The following is an 18,765-nucleotide window of genomic DNA, read 5'->3' on the forward strand; positions in this document are numbered from 1 at the left end:
GCGAGTGTAATGCTGAAGTTTAAATGAAGTATACATATATGCGTTTTATTAATATTTAAAAATGTAAAATTGTACCTGCATTCTTCATTTTACACAAAAACAGAGCGAATCATGAATGAATCATCTTGCATTCAAGGGCTCATGCAATATTGTGGCCAATCAAATGCTTTCTAGAATGAGAATCTGTCTTTCTAATACTGCTTACCACCCGAGGACTATAATAGCACCAGGAGAGACCTATTAGCATTCCTGTTCATCTCAATGGCTCTGAAATACACTGCCTGCACAATGGCATTATATCATATTAGATTATATAATATTAGATTAGATTGGATTATGTAGTCGATTATATATAGTCGAAGCTAACCAGTCGAACTGTGCCTGTTCTGGACTTTTCATGTTCTTGGCTGCTATTTTATTTATACAGTTTTGCTTAAAACACAGAAACACACAACAAAATAGTTGTTGTATTTTTTGTTGTTGTTTTTATTGGCAATTCAGAACAATCTTAATTAAAAATTAAGTATTTTTTGGCTCTGACAGTGGAGAACACAAACACACTCTGTGATCACCTTTATCTGAAACGTGATCTCAACCTGTAAACAAACTGAACATATATATATATATATATATATATATATACTTTTTTTTTTTTTTTGACAACATCAGTAATACTAACAGACACATATAAACATAGCACATTATTACAGAGAAGAGGACACAGTTGAGTTAATATCATACAACAAAATTCATTTTAGACACTAAATGTTTCACAGTCACTGTTGTAATGGCACTGAAGCTAAAGGGATGTGCTTTAAGGCTGTATGCTTGGATTTCTATACTGGCTTTTCTGATCTCTGAGAATAAGTGTGTCCAAGGCTTCTGGGTGGCACTTTTAGCATTTAGTATCAATCTGGCAACAGCTTCTCTCCCAGCACTGCTGACTACTTTTTTTATTTTTTATTAAACAAAATCATTATGCATCACGGTTTCATATTCTTAACAAACCAAAGGTGAAATGTGTAATTCCTGGGCTACTATAAAAAAATAAATCATTTTACAACAGGTTTCCCAAGCAGACCCCCATCTCTGATTGGTCAGAAGAAGAGAGAGTTATACCCCAATAAATAAAATATGTAATAAGATATTATCTGGAAAATGTTCAAATATAATCTATAGATTATAGATAGACTATAGATTATAATAAAATCGTTTTGCTACTCAAACAATAGTCTTGTAATTTCTGAGCAGTATTTAGAATGAAGCGGTAATGTTAAATTTGGTACATTGTATTAAAATGTTTTTATTTACTGATTTCACACAATTTGACAAAAAAAATCTCTGATCCTAGTTTGGTTTTCCCTTTTCAGGGATATCAACATGCAAATGACTTACTTTTAGTAGCCTTTACTGGAAAACTAGTAAACTATATATATATATATATATATATATATTTAAATTGCACACTTCACCTTCAAAATCCCTCTGTAATTTCATAGCATGTTTCTGATTGTATATAACCAGATATTTATGGAATATTTTGAGGCAAAAAGCTCTGAAAATGATGGCAATATCAGAGCAGCATCTTAAGGATCATTTTGTCAAAGCCCTTTATGTGAGGTGGACATGCATTTGGCTAAGAGTAAGGGTTGTCTGCGCTGGTCTGGGATCAGAACTTACTGTTTAAATCCACCTGCAACCCATTAAACCACGAAATATATCAGATCCACTTCAGCTTTCACTTCAGCCAGAGGCAATCTTCAATTTGACAATGTCTAACATGGGCACACCAGAGTAAATCAATGTAAAACACTGATTCACCCGTGATGGTCAAGTTTAGGTGAGTTTAGATTTGCAAACATGAGAAGATCTGTCACCATTTGAATTCATTCATAAATCAGATAAAACATCAACCCTGTTTCTATTTATATAATCATTATGTATACATAGTGCTAATGTTTAAGAGGTATAAAGGTATTTCAGTACAAAGACACATGTAAAGGGATTCTCCGTATGGTGGTCTTGAGTCCATAAATTTGACTTTTAGATTAAATCTTTCTTTCTTTTTTTCTTATTTGTTCAAAACAAGATTATAAACAGATTGTTTAGTGACTGCACTTTGGAGTCTTGCTACATTACAATGAAATCAATATTATCCTGAGGTTGTTAGCAATCACAATCTTATCGCTGACCTGTTAAGGCAAGACACTACAAGCAAAACTTCCTTCCATTCCCCTGATAAATACAGCTTTTTTTTCTGGCTGCTGACAATATTCTTTGGAATGATCAAAAGATATCAAAAACTCCCTCTGTAAAAACCTTTATCTCTAATATGTCAACAAAATTAAATATTTTGAACAAATGTACAGATTTCTGTACTGAAAATGTATGCAAATTAGTGCATATTGAATTAGATAATGCCTAATTTGAATATTGAAACAACGTTTGAGAAAATTTGTAATACAAAAAATGGGCTTATCTTTATTTGTAACACTTTATCTTTGTGACCTTGTTACACGTCACATGTAGTTACTATAGTAATTACTATAAATTGTGCAGCATTACTTGCAACTAACCCTAATTCTATCAACCCTGACCCTATAGTAAGTTCATGTAGTTAATTATTATTGCTCAGTACTTAAATGTATAATTACACTGACATTTTAAAATAAAGGGTTACACTTTACTTTGATGTGTCCGTGTTAAAGTGTAATTATACCTTTAAATAATCAGCAATAATAACTTACTATAGGGTTAGGATAAGGGTTTGGTTTAATGTTTGTTGCTTGTAATTCTGCATAATTTACTGCTGTTATTATAGCAAGTACATGTAACGTGTAACAGACACTGTAAAATAAAGTGTTCCAAAAATGGTCTTAATGTACAGTGTTTAATCAACTAATTATAGTGATATATTAGTTAACATTTTTACTCAATTCACCTGTGGTGTCTTGCCTTAAATATTTCGCGCAACTGTCCCGTTTCATTTCAGTGGCAAAAACAAAACAAAACATTAATTTATCCATTATTAAAAATGTTCAGGATAGTAAATATTCTACAGTCCAGTGAAAAAGTTCACATAATGAGTAAATCAGCTTTCCTCGCAATTGGCATGGACAGTCACTCAAGGGAAGACTCATGTTTCTCCATACGACATGAGACCACAAAAACATTCATCTACAACTTCGGCCTCAGTCTTTTTGGAAATGTTTGTGTCTGGGACACAAATATAGCTTTAAAATACAGGTTATTTGGTCAGATAAACCTTGGGTCTAATGTCTTTTTAGTTTTTAGTGAATGGTTGTTCTACTCAACCCCAAACGAATAAGTGCAACTTAGAAACACAAATGAGCTGCTGCGGTTGGTACTGGGTCATCTTAAGTTTCCAACTGCAGGATGGAGGCGCTGGTCATTTCTTGGTCCAGTTCTCTTTCACTGCTGTCTAAAATGGGAGTGACTTGAAGGGGGGACATTTGTGGATGCCTGGTGTCCGTCATAGTCCCTGATCTTTCGGAATCCATGTGCTCCTCTTCAGCCTCTAACTCTCCATCCTCTTCCTCCAGAGTCAGCTCGAACTGGAACTTCTCCCCGGCTGAGCCCACCGTGGCCCGCGAGTCCTGCTCTTCGGGGGTGGGCGACGGGCTGCGCGGGATCATGCTCTGGTACCATTCTCGATTGTCCTCTAATGTATCTAGAATGTCCTGAGCATCTGGATGGACCAGATCAGCCCAGGTCTCCCATAGAGGGTGGACAATGTAATCAATGAATCCCACCTTAAGAAACAATAATCGAACACGGTAATCATTAGTATAGTATAGGACAGGGTTTTTCGAACTTGTTAATCCCCACATTTGATTATTTTTGCAAGGTACCCTCTTCCTAAAATACAAAGACAGCTATATATTTTTTATGTATAAAAATTCATTTATACAATATGTGATAAAAATATTAAGTGTCATTTTATAAAGATTTTTTTTTCAATAATAATTGGCTATTGTATTGTCAAATGTTTTATTTACTCATATTTTCTACTATTTATTTATTAACAAACAGTTAAAAATATTGATATTAATAGAATAAAAAAATCATAATTTATCTCATGATTTCATGAATCAAATTTAGTGAATGTTAAAATCATTATACTAAACATAATTTATTAATATCTCAAGAGCACAAATTAACTTTGACAACCCTAAAAATAAATATTGTAATAAAATAATAAAACTCTCTCTTTCACTCTCTTTTTTTTTTAATGAACCCTCTACTGTTTTGAAACCCCCTAAAATAGGAGACATAATGAGATTTTTACAGGATACCTGAGTTTTTTCCACAGAAGCCGTGTGTTTGTCACACATGGGGCTGATTTCTATGCCCTTGTCACGCTCGCGGTCACCCTGACTGAAGAGCTCCACCATGATGCGATCTGTCCACAGTCGGTAGAGCTCCAAGGGTTTTGTGGGGTTGCTGAGGTCAGCACAATGCACCATGTTCTGGAGCACCTTTAGAAGGAAAGAATTAAGACGTTTTACATCTTACTAGCAATTTAGTTGTGCAAATAGCACTAAAAAGCCAGTAATAGCTAGGGGTGGCTCAGGATGGTTGACTAGTCAACCGAAAAAAGACTTAAAGGGATAGTTCACTTTGAAATTAATTTTTGGTATGTTTTAGCTTACCTCAAGGGCATCCAAGATGTAGGTGTCTTTTTTTCCGCAGTAGTTTCAATTTTGATATTTTTAGGTCAAACCGTTCTTGTCTGTCAGTCATATAATGCAGGTCTATGGTCATTATCTCAAAGAACATGCACAGAGTCCAAATTAAAACAATTCCCCGTCGTCCAAATTAAACAATTCCCCATCGTAAGTACACATTGATGGCCTAAGACACGAAACGAGCGGTTTGTGTGAGAAAACGAAAAGTATTCATATCGTTTTTACCACTTATACACAGCCATGTCCGAGTGATCTGATCTGACGTGTGCGCAGACTGGTGCATAGATATATACACACTAGATGTCGCCTTGTCTACGGCAGTTCATTGGAACGAATGTCTTTAAGGCGACATCTAGTGTATATATCTATGCACCAGTCTGCGTACACGTCAGATCAGATCACTTCGACATGGCTGCGTATAAGAGGTAAAAACTATATAAATACTGTTCGTTTTCTCACACAAACCGCTCGTTTCGTGTCTTAGGCCATCAATGTGTACTTACGATGGAGAATTGTTTAATTTGGACTCTGTGCTTGTGTTTTGAGACCGTGACCATAGACCTGCATTATATGACTGACAGACAAGAACGGTTTGACCAAAAAATATCAAAATTGAAACTACTGCGGAAAAAAAGACACCTACATCTTGGATGCCCTTGAGGTAAGCTAAAACATACCAAAAATTAATTTCAAAGTGAACTATCCCTTTAAATAGTGTTGTTTAGTAAGTTGTTTACTCTCTTTGAATATTTTTTTTTGTGGGTGTAGTGCTTTAAATGGGCTGAATTTAGAGATGCTATCAGGGGCCCCAAATTATACAGGGTCACACATCCCTAATACTGGAATTGTACTGTGTATTTGGACCTGCAATACCTGTATTCGGTCTGAGTAGTTGTCCAGCAGTAAGACTCCTAGACTGGTCACTTTTTTAGTTTCCACCATTGTCTTCAGGTCAGCCAGGAAATTCATGTGTTTGGACATATCAGTGGCTAATACCTGAAAAGACAACAGGAAATATGGTATTAGACCCATGAGTATTAAAACAGTATTTGAAATGTGATCTTAAAAAGGTTTGTCTTCACGTTTTATTAGGGTTGGAATTGTTTTATTTTTTTATGTTATTCAGTTTAATCAACAGTCTGGATGAAATACATGTTGTAAAGTAACAGTCAGTAGTAGTAGTCTGATTCACAAATCAATTAATGAATCTTTTGAACTGGTTCATTTTTTTTAAATGACTCACAGATGAGTCACTGGCAAACTCATTGGTCTAAATCACTCATTAACTCTCTGAATCATTTGGAACAGTTAATCTGACTCACTTACTGAAACATCATTAGTATCAGACAGATCTGGTTACGATATGTCACTGTTATATTTTCCTTAAGGTCCATAAAAGGTAAATGAGTGTAATTTCGATTCAGTGTAGTTAAGAAACACATTAAGAACCGAGTTTTGTTGTAATAATAGAACTTTAAACAATGTGACCAAAATAGCATCATGGTATCATTCGTGATAAGTATTTTTGTTTATAAAATAATTAAATAAAATATCAATATTAGGGTGTATTCACACCAGGAAAGTCCGATAGTTCACTTGCTTTGGTCCGGACCAAATAAAAGGTGTTTTTTTGGGGGGTTTGGTACGGTTCGCTTTCACACTGCTCTTTTTGCAAGTGGACCAAAATTTGTAAACAAAACCACACGTGTAAGGTTGTCCATTCATTGGACAAGGATTCTCAAGTAGGGAAATCTGGAAGTGCAAAAAAAAGGCTCAGCGTGGAGGTATTTTGTACTGCAATATTTGTTCTTTTACTGATTTTGTGTTATGCTCTACAAACACAATATGAAGAAACTAATGAGTATCATATGATACAATGTCATCATTCTATCCGATGTTGTAATTCGGATTGAGAAGACGACAATGTGCTGCAAGGCGGTTCCGTCAAGCATTAATGCTCGATTAGACTAAAGAGAACGCTCTGTATGTGAATGTCCTGATGCACACACTCATTCATTCCATTCCAATGATGCACACACGACGCGCAGAAAGACGCGCAACAGTATCGTGTGGCCAGACAGCGCGCCGGAATGGAATTCTCTTTCGCACTTGAACGAACAATAACACAAACCATTATGCCAAAATGTCCGTTGTGTTAAGTATCCTCATAAGAGCATAAGAGCAGTCAAATAATTAAATGAACGTAAAGGCGCAGTGCTTTCTTGCAATTGGGTCGGTTCATGTTCACATCGTAAACGAACCGTACCAGAGTTCGTTTGGAACCGTACCGAGACCACCTCTTCAGCTGGGTCTCGGTTCGATTGTTTGGTCCGCACCCGAGTTCGATTGCTGTATTCACACCTGCCCAAAAGGTCCGCACCAAGGGTGGAAACGAACTAGAGTTCGATTCAATCGAACCAAACAAGGCAGGTGTGAATACACCCTTAGTATATGATAAAATGTATGAAAGATCAGATATTTGGTGCTTGTTCAAAAGTAGTAAAAGTCATTAAGTTGAATCAAAATCATTACTGAATCATTACTATAACCATCAGTAGTCTGTATATATCTGTATATATAGTATTAACGCCCCAATATAGGGGAGAGCGGGGCACAACCTAACGCTTTTTGACTTTCTCAGTTTGTGTAAATCTACTTATGGTTCAGAGTATTTATTTTTTCCCACATTAATTTCCCACATGTCTAGTACAATTATGTGGTTTTGTTTTATTAATACAGTATATACTTTTTTCTTGATATACCCCGAAAGAATGGAAGTGAAATGTGACAACATGCCCCATAGGTGGGGTACATTGTAACATGTGTGGGGCACATTGTAACATAACATATGACAGCTTAAAATGTTATCTGATCTAATAAAAAATATATACAAAACAAACTAAAATATTTTCTAAATAAAATACAATTAAAAAACTTTTTCATATAAAATAATGGCAATTTTTAATAATTAAATATAAACTAATTTTTGAGTTTTGACTACGAACACATGAAAACAAAGCTATACAACATAGTTCAAAACAAATAAATAATTAGTCATTTCTGAACATTGACTCTCAGTCTTTATTCACCTTTTTCTCACGTTTTCCCAATAAAATTAATAAAAGTATAGAATATAATAGCATATTTCTAATAGGGGCTCATTGTAATGCAGTGTTACAACATGCCTCCGCCTGCACAACTGGGATTTAAACCCTTCTAGTGTCTTCTGCTAGTTAGCGAAGCATTAAATAACTATCTCAACTGTTAAATAACATCTTGGAGATTAAAATAATATCAGATTTGTCTTATTTTAAATAAACACAAAAAATAGAGATGAAAAATTAACTTAAGTAAGAAATTTACTTTTGCTATGGTTTAATAAATGTCTATGGATATCTTCCAAAAAAATAAATAATTTTGGCGGAATTTTTTTTTCTATATAGTGTTGATATGGCAACTAGTAAATACACAAAGTTTCGTCGTCCAAGCATGTGCGGAAGTATTTAAAACAAGCGTGTTACAACTAGCCCCGCGTTAGGTTGTGCCCCGCGCTCCCCTACTTCAATCGAAATCAAAGAACAAACTGCTGTGATGTCATTTCGAACAAAATCAGCCCAAAAACGAAGTTCGTTTAGAATTCGTTCTGGGAGTTCGAAATAGCTTGCCAAAGCAAACTTTCTGGAAAAGTTTGCTACGGCTGGTAAACATCTTTGTACTACCATTGGTTCTTGGTGATTACGTAATAGGTAGGTGTGCGCGGAGGCTCCGCCTTCTTTCGCGGAAATCTTTTCTGGTTAATTTCTCCTGTTCAGTCCGTCTTCACGCTGGAGAGCTGCTTTATAGTAGAAAATGAATTTGTACTTGACACTGACATGGTTTTTCGTGTTTAATACGGTAAAGCTGCTTCAGTTTAAACAATCTATTGTATAAAGTGCTATATAAATAAACGTGACGTGACCGGAGTGCCGAATTGCAGAGCTTGTGCAAACATGTCCACGTTGCTCAGATGCTTTTCTTATGCTTTATTAAAAAATGCTTGCTGTTTTCTCAATTTTGTTGTGTGTTTATTTTGTTATTGAGAGGAAAGTGCACAGCACATATTTACATATTCATCTAACCATCGCTCTCAGCAGTGTGGGCGGTGTTGGTTATTCGCTAACAGTTTATCACTGGTTACGTATTTCGAACTTTGTTTTACCCCTAAGCGAAGAACGAAAAAGAACTTCACTGTGAGTATATCGGGGCCTTTACTCTAACATTTAATGATGATATTCACAAATATATCACAAAGAATCACCATATCTATTGTCAACTGTCGCAGGGACTGTTTTTGTTTCTTGCTGAGATTACAAAAGATATCACAGTTTTCCTCCTGTAGAAGCTTGAAGCCGACAGCCAAGTGATGATTCTCCAACACTGAGGCGTCATTATACATGAGAGCCAGTTCAGAGTCTGAAAGAGTGAAGAGAAAAACAACATACTAAGGTCCAGCTAGGTTTTTAGATATTTTTCATGTATTTGTGTTGGGGAGAGAGCCTAAGTGAATGAATTAGGGAGTCATTTGAATGGTTTGTCAGAGTCGTACTTGTGTTAATGAGGAACTGGTTGGACACTCCTGGATGATCCACATCATGAATAGCACTGGCAAACAGAGCAGCCATGATCTCAAGATCTGTGAACACATCCTGAAAGTAAAAATAAATAAATAAATAAATAAACCATTGTCAATACCAGGATATGTTTGTTTTTAGGTAAATTCCCGTGAGCACTGTGTATGTGTGCACACATCCATGCAGACCTCTAGGGCAGGTGTGGAGAGAAGAACGTGTGTAGATTGTACAACGTCTGCTGCGTGGATGTTGTTATGGTAGGCCACGTCTGCATGGTAGTGGTCTTCCAAAGTCATCAGAAAAGTTAAGAAGGTGTCCGATGGGATTTTAAAGGTTTTGAGCAAATCTCTCTCCTGAGAATTACAGAGTACATAAAGACTCAAATCTGCAGTTAAATTCAACATAAAAATAAATAAATAAATAAAAACATACAAAGGAAAGCTATTTAATGCTTCACACCAATGATCAAACTATGAGCTTTTTCTTTTGGAGGTTTTTCCAACAATGGCTTTATCTACTGTATTTTTTAAATCAAGGCTATATTGTAGGAAATACAATAGCAAGGCAGCAAAACATTCAAAAACCTTACCTGAAAAATGGTGTACATTATGACTGTCAGTGGCCGATTCCCAGAATACTCTGCTATCTTAAAAATATCTATACCCCATCGATCCATGTCCTCAAGCCCCTGGAGTAAAAAATATGGTATTTTTTTCTCCAATGAATAGCACGAATGAATAGACATAAAATGAAATGAATGGATACCTTGGCCAGGAGGCTCTCGTGCTGCGTGTTGACACCAAATCGTGGGATGCTTGTTGGTGGGAGACTCAGGCTGGGGCTCAGTTTTCTCACTCCACTTATCTGAGACATTGGACGCCGTTTTTTCTCCTCCTTACAAGTTGTTGACAAAATCTCCACATCATGCTGTTTTTCTGCAACACAAACACAAAAAGTATGTGAAAAGCCCTGGCCTGCATTCAGACTGAAAGGAAAACACAGTTTAAAAATCTGAATTAAATCTTTCCCCGCCAGCGTTAAAAAAATAAGAAAGTTTTTGATCATTTTTACAAAAATGTCATGGCCCCCAGAATATTTTGTTGTATGAATATCTGAATATGCAATTTATCAAAAGAAATAACAGACCCTTTGCTTTAAAAAACAAAAACATGCATTCTTTTTTTTTCTTTTTCTTTTTTACAATTGAATATGGGTAAGTTTCATAAAAAAGCAACATTTTGAGAAAAACTTTTTGTAGCATTTTTGTCAAAGACTACATCTAGATCGGATTCAGAATGAGGATTAAAACATACATGGAGTAGATTGAGTCCATTAACACCCCTAAAGGTCCTGTAATTTCAGTAACATTAGGCAGTTTTGATTTATATGCTGTTTAATGTTGATGATCATGTTATTTTACATATGCATATGATTACATATGAGATTGTTGTTTCTGCATCTTAAAAGTTCTCTTACGAGAGTCCTCTCGTACTGCGTTTTTATCAAAACGCTACGGGAAAAGTCTCTTTTCACGAAATACTGAAGCAAAAAATTATCCTTAATTTTCATACATGTAAAGCGCGTTGCAGCAGTAGTCAGCTATGGCGAGACGGCTTGCTCGCTCATTGGCTGCTCTGCGGCAACTGCATAAGCCTATCGAGCGAGGCCTGAGGTGACGTCAGGCCAATGAGGGCGCTTTGCGCCCTCCTTGCCATTTCCCGCCGAGACGGGTGTGGCTAACCTCTATAAAAGGAGCTCGAAAAGGCTGATTCACTTGATTTTTATCTCTATAGGCGAAGCTCACGCATCGCTGGATCACGAGGAAGCACGCGGCGTCGTCTGATGCAAGCACTTCAGCGGGACGAGCCCTCGAAGCAGCTGGCCAACGCCGCCTTCTACCGCCGTACCTGCTGCGCTTTCCGACGCCATATCCTTTACATTCTTGTTCTTGTGTGTGTGTGTGTGTGTGTGTGTTCGCTTTGCAACACTCACCCCTAAAAGAGCTGCGTCTTTTTCAAGATGCCTTCAAACGCAGCGCTCGCGCTCGCTGACGGCGAAACGCTTTCACTCCGAGCCAATTGCCTACGGTGACTCTGAGGACTCGCCGGGCATCCTTTCCGAGGCTGCCCTTCCTGGAAGCGGATGGCGGGATTAGTTTTTCTTTACGTTACAAGAAAAGCTACCCTGCCTCTACATGCGTCATTCACCGGCGAAGGAGAAAAGAGCGTTCTTAGTCCCACCGTTGGTCGGTCTGACCTCTTTTCTCTCACATTTCTCAGTTCCCTGTTCGGCGACTGGAAATATTATTGCAGCAAGTGAGTCTGTTATAACACGCTTGCCTGCCAGCAAACGCCGAAGAATACATGTTGACGCCGCTTTCAAAAGCCTGTATCCCCCTGTGGCTCAGTGGTGGAATTATAGGTTTTCCACATGGGAGACCGGAGTTCGAATCCCGGTCTAGCAGCATATATATTTATGCCGCCAATGCTTTGCTCTGTCAGTCCCCTGAAGGCGACTGCAGAGATGCATTTTGCAGCCAGCGAGCGCGTAGTACCCGCTTGCCTGCAACCGAACACCGTTTCTACGGTTCCCGTGCGTCACTGGCGAAAGGAGAATGGAGTGTTTTCAGCCCCGCTGAAGCTGGGCGATATCCACTCTTCTCACATTCTGGCATTTTGCAGGCGTCTGAAAATGCAAATCACTCTGTTTGTTCCCCGAGAGGCAACTGCAGACGTGTTTTTTGCTGCCCACGAGCACGTGGTACATGCCTGCAAGCAAACACCAGTGTGGATAATACTCGCGCTGACTTTGTCTATGTATCTTCACTGTGGTCCAGTGGTAGATTCTTAGGCTATCGCGCGGGGGATCCGAGTTCGAATCCCGGATCTACCGGCAGAAAATATTTATGCCGCCGAATGCAAATCACTCTGATAGTTCCCCGAGAGGCAACTGCAGACGAGTTTTTTGCTGCCCACGAGCACGTGGTACATGCCTGCAAGCAAACGCCAGTGTGGATATGCTCGCGCTGACTTTGTCTATGTATTGTCACTGTGGTCCAGTGGTAGATTCTTAGGCGCGGGGATCCGAGTTCGAATCCCAGGTCTGCCGGCAGAAAATATTTATGCCGCCGAATGCAAATCACTCTGTTTGTTCCCCGAGAGGCAACTGCAGACGTGTTTTTTGCAGCCCACGAGCACCTGGTACATGGCCAGACTTCTACCGAAGTCCCGGCCACGGCCGATGATGCTATATGTGTAGAGAAGATGCCCACTGCCTAGTGCCCATCCCTACACACTAGCACAGCCCTTCACACAGAGCCCGCGCTCATATATTCGACTCGGGTCAATCACGCACACAACATAGTGAACGTGCCCACTGCCTAGTGCCCACAAACACTATGTTCTGCATGCCTTGTGGTTTCTGTAAAGACGAAACCTGTGTGCATTCACTCTGCTCAGGCAGACAGTGCACTCGTTGCAGTAACTGTGCCCGCTCTCCCGCGCCCACACTTACTCACGGCCATTATATGTCCTACGGGACTCGCCCAGCCCTCCTTTGCTCGGTTAAACACCGCAGCGGGGTCGAGCGCAGGCATTCTGTCCACTGTGATCAGCGCGCTTCCCCCTAGGGCTCGCGCACATAAAATCGACTCAGGTCGATTGCGCTTCCAACATAGTAAAAGTGCCCACTTCCCAGTGCCCACGAACACTATGTCTCACAGATCACAGGCTCTCTGTAAAAACGGGACCTGTGCGCGCTCGCTCTGCTCAGGCAGGCAGCGCGTCCAAAGCAGTGAATGTGCCTGTTTCCCGCCCACATTTACTCGCAGACAGCATGAGTCCCACGAGACTTTCTCAGCCCTCCCTCACTCAGTTAAGCACTGTAGTAGGGTCGAGGACGAGCGTTCTGCCCGCTGTAATAAGCGCGCTCCCCGCCTCGAATGTCACAGGCGTAACGCCTATGTTATTGCGCCCCGAAGCACCTCTGTTGCAGAACAGAGCGTGCTTCGCATCCAACCCTTAGCCAGCCATGCAGAGGCATGGGCAGCGCTTCCAGGGGTTTCGGACTGGGTGCTAGACATTATAAACAGAGGCTTCTCGCTACAGTTTTGTCGACGCCCTCCCCGCTTCACAGCGCGCGTCGAAACTACGGTGACTTTAGGAGTAGCACACCTACTTCGCGCCGAAATATCAAAACTGATGAGCAAAGGGGCGATAGAGCATGTATCCCAAGCTCAAAGCGAAGGGGGGCTATACAGCAGATACTTTCTTGTTCCCAAAAAGGACGGTGGTATCAGACCCATACTGGATCTAAGACGGCTGAACAGAGCATTAGTGAAACGCAGTTTCAAAATGCTCACGACCAGCAAAATTCTCGCGCATGTTCGCCGAAAAGACTGGCTCATGTCGATAGATCTGAAGGACGCGTATTTTCAAATACAGATAGCGTCATATCACAGGCGATACTTGAGATTCGCCTTCGAGGGTCAGACATACCAGTATACAGTCCTGCCCTTCGGCTTGTCCCTGGCACCTCGTACATTTACGAAATGCATGGACGCAGCGCTCGCTCCTCTCAGACTCAGAGGCATGCGAGTGCTGAACTATTTGGACGACTGGTTGATCCTAGCTCAATCACGATCTCAGCTCGTGGAGCACAGAACCATTTTACTCGATCACCTCGAGAATCTTGGTATCACGGTCAATTGGGCGAAGAGTTCACTGAACCCCAGTCAAACGATTTCGTTTCTGGGTATCGTTCTGGACTCGCAGTCTATGAAGGCGCGGCTGTCGCCACAGCGCGTGCTGCACATTCAGCGCGCGGCAAGGTCTTTCCGCCGCGGCGTTTTCACCCCGCTCAGGAAGTTTCAAAGGATGCTGGGTCTCATGGCCTCAGCATCATCAGTTCTCCAGCTGGGCTTGCTCCGCATGCGCCCGCTGCAGTTCTGGTTGAAAGCGCGAGTACCGCGCGGAGCGTGGGTGTCCGGCCGGTTACGCCTCAAGGTCAATCAAAGCTGTGTGACAGCCCTGATACCTTGGTTGGCGGACGGCTGGTACCAATCAGGTGTAAGCCTGGGGACTTCCTCGAGAGTGAGGATGGTGTCGACAGACGCATCCACCTCGGGATGGGGAGCGCTGCTCGAGGGCAGACCGTTCTTCGGCCTGTGGTCGGAACGAGAAAAGCTCCAACACATCAACTGCCTGGAAATGCTGGCAGTGCACAACGCGCTGACGCGTTTTTGTCCCCATATCAAGGACCAACACGTCGTAGTCCGTTTGGACAACACGGCCGTGGTGTCCTATATAAATCGCCAGGGCGGTCTGAAATCCACATCCCTGTACAGGCTGGCGAAACGCCTCCTAATATGGGCTCAGCACAATTTGCGCTCGCTGAGGGCAGTGCATGTGCCTGGGCTCCAGAATGTGGGCCCAGACAGACTGTCCAGGAACAACATTCCCCTGGGCGAATGGTCTCTACACCCACAAACAGTCCGGCTGTTGTGGGAGAGATTCGGCGGAGCGGAGGGGGACCTTTTCGCGTCCCGCGAAAACGCTCATTGCCCCGTGTTCTTTTCCAAGAACGACAGCGCGCTGTCCTAGATGTGGCCGCGCTGCCCGCTATACGCTTTCCCCCCCGTCTCCCTCCTGCCACAGGTGTTAGAGCGGGTCAGGGAAACAGAATGCCCAGTGCTGCTTGTAGCACCGTTCTGGAGGAACCAAGCATGGTTTCCAGTCCTGATGCAGCTAGCAGACTTCGCTCCATGGCCAGTGCCATTGAGGAGAGATCTCCTCTCGCAGGCCGGGGGCTCGATTTGGCACCCACACCCGGAGCTGTGGTCCCTTCATGCGTGGGCGCTCAACGGATATCCGTTGACCTCGCAGAGGGAGTGATAAATACCATCACTCAGGCCAGAGCGCCGTCGACTCGGCGGCTTTATGCCTCAAAGTGGTCGGTTTTCTCCGGCTGGTGTACAGCTCGGAGCCTATCACCTCTCGATTGTGAGGTGACGGAGGTTCTCTCCTTCCTACAGGAGCTGTTGGATAAGGGCAGATCCCCTTCCACGCTCAAAGTTTACGTGGCGGCTATTACAGCGTTCTCCGGAACAACGCTGGGTCAGTCACTAGGAAGGAACGATTTAGTCATCCGCTTCCTCAGGAGAGCTAGGAGGCTGAATTCACCCAGACCTCCTTCAGTTCCTATGTGGGACCTTTCTACAGTCTTGGCGGCCGTGAAAGGTGCCCCTTTCGAGCCTATCCAATCTATTAGCCTCAAACATTTGTCTTTCAAAACAGTGTTTTTGATGGCTCTCGCTTCAGTGAAGCGCATAGGCGACCTGCACGCGCTCTCCGTGAGCCCAGCGTGCTTAGAGTTTGGACCTAATGACTCTAAAGTCATACTCAAACCTAAGCATGGCTATGTGCCAAAGTCCCTCAACACGCCGTTTCGGGCTCAGGTTATCTCCCTGTCTGCCCTGCCGGGGTCAAGTGAGGAAGGGGACTCAAGTTTTCTTTGCCCTGTTAGGGCTTTAAGAGCTTACGTGTCCCGCTCCACTGTCTTCAGACAGACTGAGCAGCTCTTTGTCTCGTTCAGTGGACGTTCCAAGGGAATGGCTGTTTCGAAACAGAGCTTATCCAGATGGATAGTTGACGCCATAGCGCTGGCTTATACTGTCAAGGGCATTCAGTGCCCGTTGGGAGTCAGAGCGCACTCCACGAGGGGCGTTGCCTCCTCGTGGGCTTGGTCCAGCGGGATTTCCTTACAGGATATATGTACGGCGGCAGGCTGGGCCTCGCCGTCTACATTTATCAGGTTTTACAACCTAGAAGTTCCCGCCTTGCAGGCTAAGCTACTATCGGTGTAGTCGATTCAGCTGTCTAACTAGAACACTGAAATCGCATGCGCAACGCGCTACCGACTGTCTTATGGGCAGAATTGTGTAAGACCCACATTTCCCACATTCAGTTCAGGTTCCCCACCCTGTCTATGTGATGTCATATTCGCGTCTGCTGGCGCGACCATATAAGGACGGAGGGAATCCCCTCTTGTCTCTAGACTCTCTCTGTGAGGTCATGTTTACGTCTGCGGACGTTACAGTTTAGGGAATTAAGGTCCCCCATCCCTTATTCCCGGATTCTTTGTGAGTCTATCTGGTGATTATGCACTGTACATCTGGCTTAGCTTCCAGTGATCGGTGTTTTTTTATCCCAGCACGCACGGCGTTTTACAAGGGGTTCCCGTAGCGTTTTGATAAAAACGCAGTACGAGAGGACTCTCGTAAGAGAACGTACTCGGTTACTAACGTAACCTCGGTTCTCTCTAGAAGAGGGAACGAGTACTGCGTTCTCTGCCGTGCGTACGGTTCACTCTGGTTCGCTTCGGCGATGAAAATCAAGTGAATCAGCCTTTTCGAGCTCCTTTTATAGAGGTTAGCCACACCCGTCTCGGCGGGAAATGGCAAGGAGGGCGCGAAGCTCGATAGGCTTATGCAGTTGCCGCAGAGCAGCCAATGAGCGAGCAAGCCGTCTCGCCATAGCTGACTACTGCTGCAACGCGCTTTACATGTATGAAAATTAAGGATAATTTTTTGCTTCAGTATTTCGTGAAAAGAGACTTTTCCCGTAGCGTTTTGATAAAAACGCAGTACTCGTTCCCTCTTCTAGAGAGAACCGAGGTTACGTTAGTAACCGAGTACGTTTACTGCAGAACAACTCATTATGTGGGTGTGAAATAAACAGTTATAGAAATGTAGAAATTAAAGTTGAAGCTCCAATCTCCACCCGAAGATCCCCAAAAAAGTCAGCTGGTGCCTCAGGGACTACTTCGCTCAGAGAGGCTGTCAATCTAAGCTGTCAATCATGACGTCAAACCCTGTTTTTATAGCATAAATGAACTAACTAAAACCAAACTTACTTAAAAAACGAACACTTCAACTTACATCAGCGTGATAAAAAACTTCCTAAATGACAGAAACCATCTTTGGAAAAAAATAATTTGAAGTGTAATTTGATTGTTTAGTTTTTTCTCACATCCCATTAGATTACGGGGTTTATGACCTGTACTGCATCCAGCCACCGGGGGGCGATCGAAACGTTTTAGGTTTCACTTTTCAGGACTTGTGCAACACACTTGGGTTGCGTCCGAAATTGCATACTCTCTTGAGTAGGTACTTATTTTGAATTTGAGTAATTACTTCTGGGCTGCTAAAAAAGTATGTTCTATATAGTATCATACAAATTCTGTGTTTGGCGGGGAAAGAGTTAATTGTAAACACACCATGTTATTACAAATCCTGTCTAATAATTACATTTAAATGACATTAAGTAGTCACTCACGTAAAATTGCGCTTGCTATGAATTCCGACACCTGGTTTCCTGACCGGCTGGTCTCAGATAGCTGAGTTAGCTCCCTGTTGAGCATTCTTTTAAACTAAAAATAATACAACAAATAAAAGTGAGACATTATATTCTAATCACAAAACTCCATTTATTGCATTATGGAACTAATTTCAGTGTAATACCAACAGCAAATGATACAATAAATGTAACTGTGAACAGTAGATGATATACACAGTCCGGAAGAAAACTAGTGTTATGAACATTGCCACTGATCAGCCATCAGAATCCTACAGCACAATATTCAACATTTTACTTAGTTACTATGGTAACTGAGTCCATACCAAAAGGCCAGTGAGGAAACACTCATTCAGACTCTACAGTGCATGGTAGGGTTATGTAATCATGCATGAGAAAAACGATTTACAGCTCTGATTAACACATAATAAACTGAATATGATGCATTGCAATAAAAGACTGAAATAGTTTTGTCAGAAAAACTAATTTCAAGCACTGAAGCATGAGCCTTTTAACGATAGAACATGACAGTACAGTCAAATATACAGTGTGTCTCATGAACTGTAAAGACTGAAACCACTCTGCCAACATTGTTTGCCTTACGTCCAAAAAACTGTTCAGTATTTTACTGAAATGTGTTGGTTTTGTATTATCTTGTTGCTGACTTTATGCATGGCTTTGGGCATGGAACATGCATAACATCAAATGTGAATTGAATTCATGTTTCTTAAATGTTATTATAATAAAAAAAAAACTTAATTAAAATGTACCTCCTTTCTGTACCCAAAACCTATTAATAACCAATAAAAACGACTAAATTATGTTAACTAGTAAAATATCATAGTTCATTACTCACACGCTATATTCCAAGTCTTCTGAAGTCATATGATTGTATTGTGTGCAGTGTTTATTTTAGTATTATTTAAATACTATTAGAATATTAAAGAAATATTTCAAAGCTTTTATTTATATATTTTTGTTATGTGTATTTTATGTTAAACTTTAATGTATTTTTGTTTGAGTAATTTGAGTACTTCAATTAAAATGGATTTTGTTTCAGTTAGTTGCCAAGGCAACATTATTTTATTTCAGCTT

The 18,765-nt window shown here is 41.2% G+C and overlaps 1 protein-coding gene across 6 annotated transcripts in view; it reads right to left on the reverse strand.

Annotated features, from left to right (window-relative positions):
* Positions 1–462: 462 nt before the first annotated feature.
* pde4cb (phosphodiesterase 4C, cAMP-specific b) overlaps positions 463–18,765 on the reverse strand; it is a 121,292-nt gene continuing 102,989 nt past the window's right edge. For all 6 annotated transcript variants that reach the window (XM_082156651.1, XM_082156650.1, XM_082156653.1 and 3 more), the window contains 9 exons: positions 17,653–17,746; positions 10,085–10,254; positions 9,909–10,007; positions 9,508–9,672; positions 9,295–9,394; positions 9,007–9,161; positions 5,583–5,705; positions 4,317–4,499; positions 463–3,773 (listed from right to left, as the gene is read on the reverse strand). In XM_082156651.1, the coding sequence (XP_082012777.1) occupies positions 3,378–3,773; positions 4,317–4,499; positions 5,583–5,705; positions 9,007–9,161; positions 9,295–9,394; positions 9,508–9,672; positions 9,909–10,007; positions 10,085–10,254; positions 17,653–17,746 (1,485 nt within the window). In that variant the 3' untranslated portion in view covers positions 463–3,377. The remainder of the gene's footprint in view (positions 3,774–4,316; positions 4,500–5,582; positions 5,706–9,006; positions 9,162–9,294; positions 9,395–9,507; positions 9,673–9,908; positions 10,008–10,084; positions 10,255–17,652; positions 17,747–18,765) is intronic.

Source organism: Leuciscus leuciscus (assembly GCF_965113295.1).
Source record: "Leuciscus leuciscus genome assembly, chromosome: 23".
Lineage (NCBI taxonomy): Eukaryota > Metazoa > Chordata > Actinopteri > Cypriniformes > Leuciscidae > Leuciscus > Leuciscus leuciscus.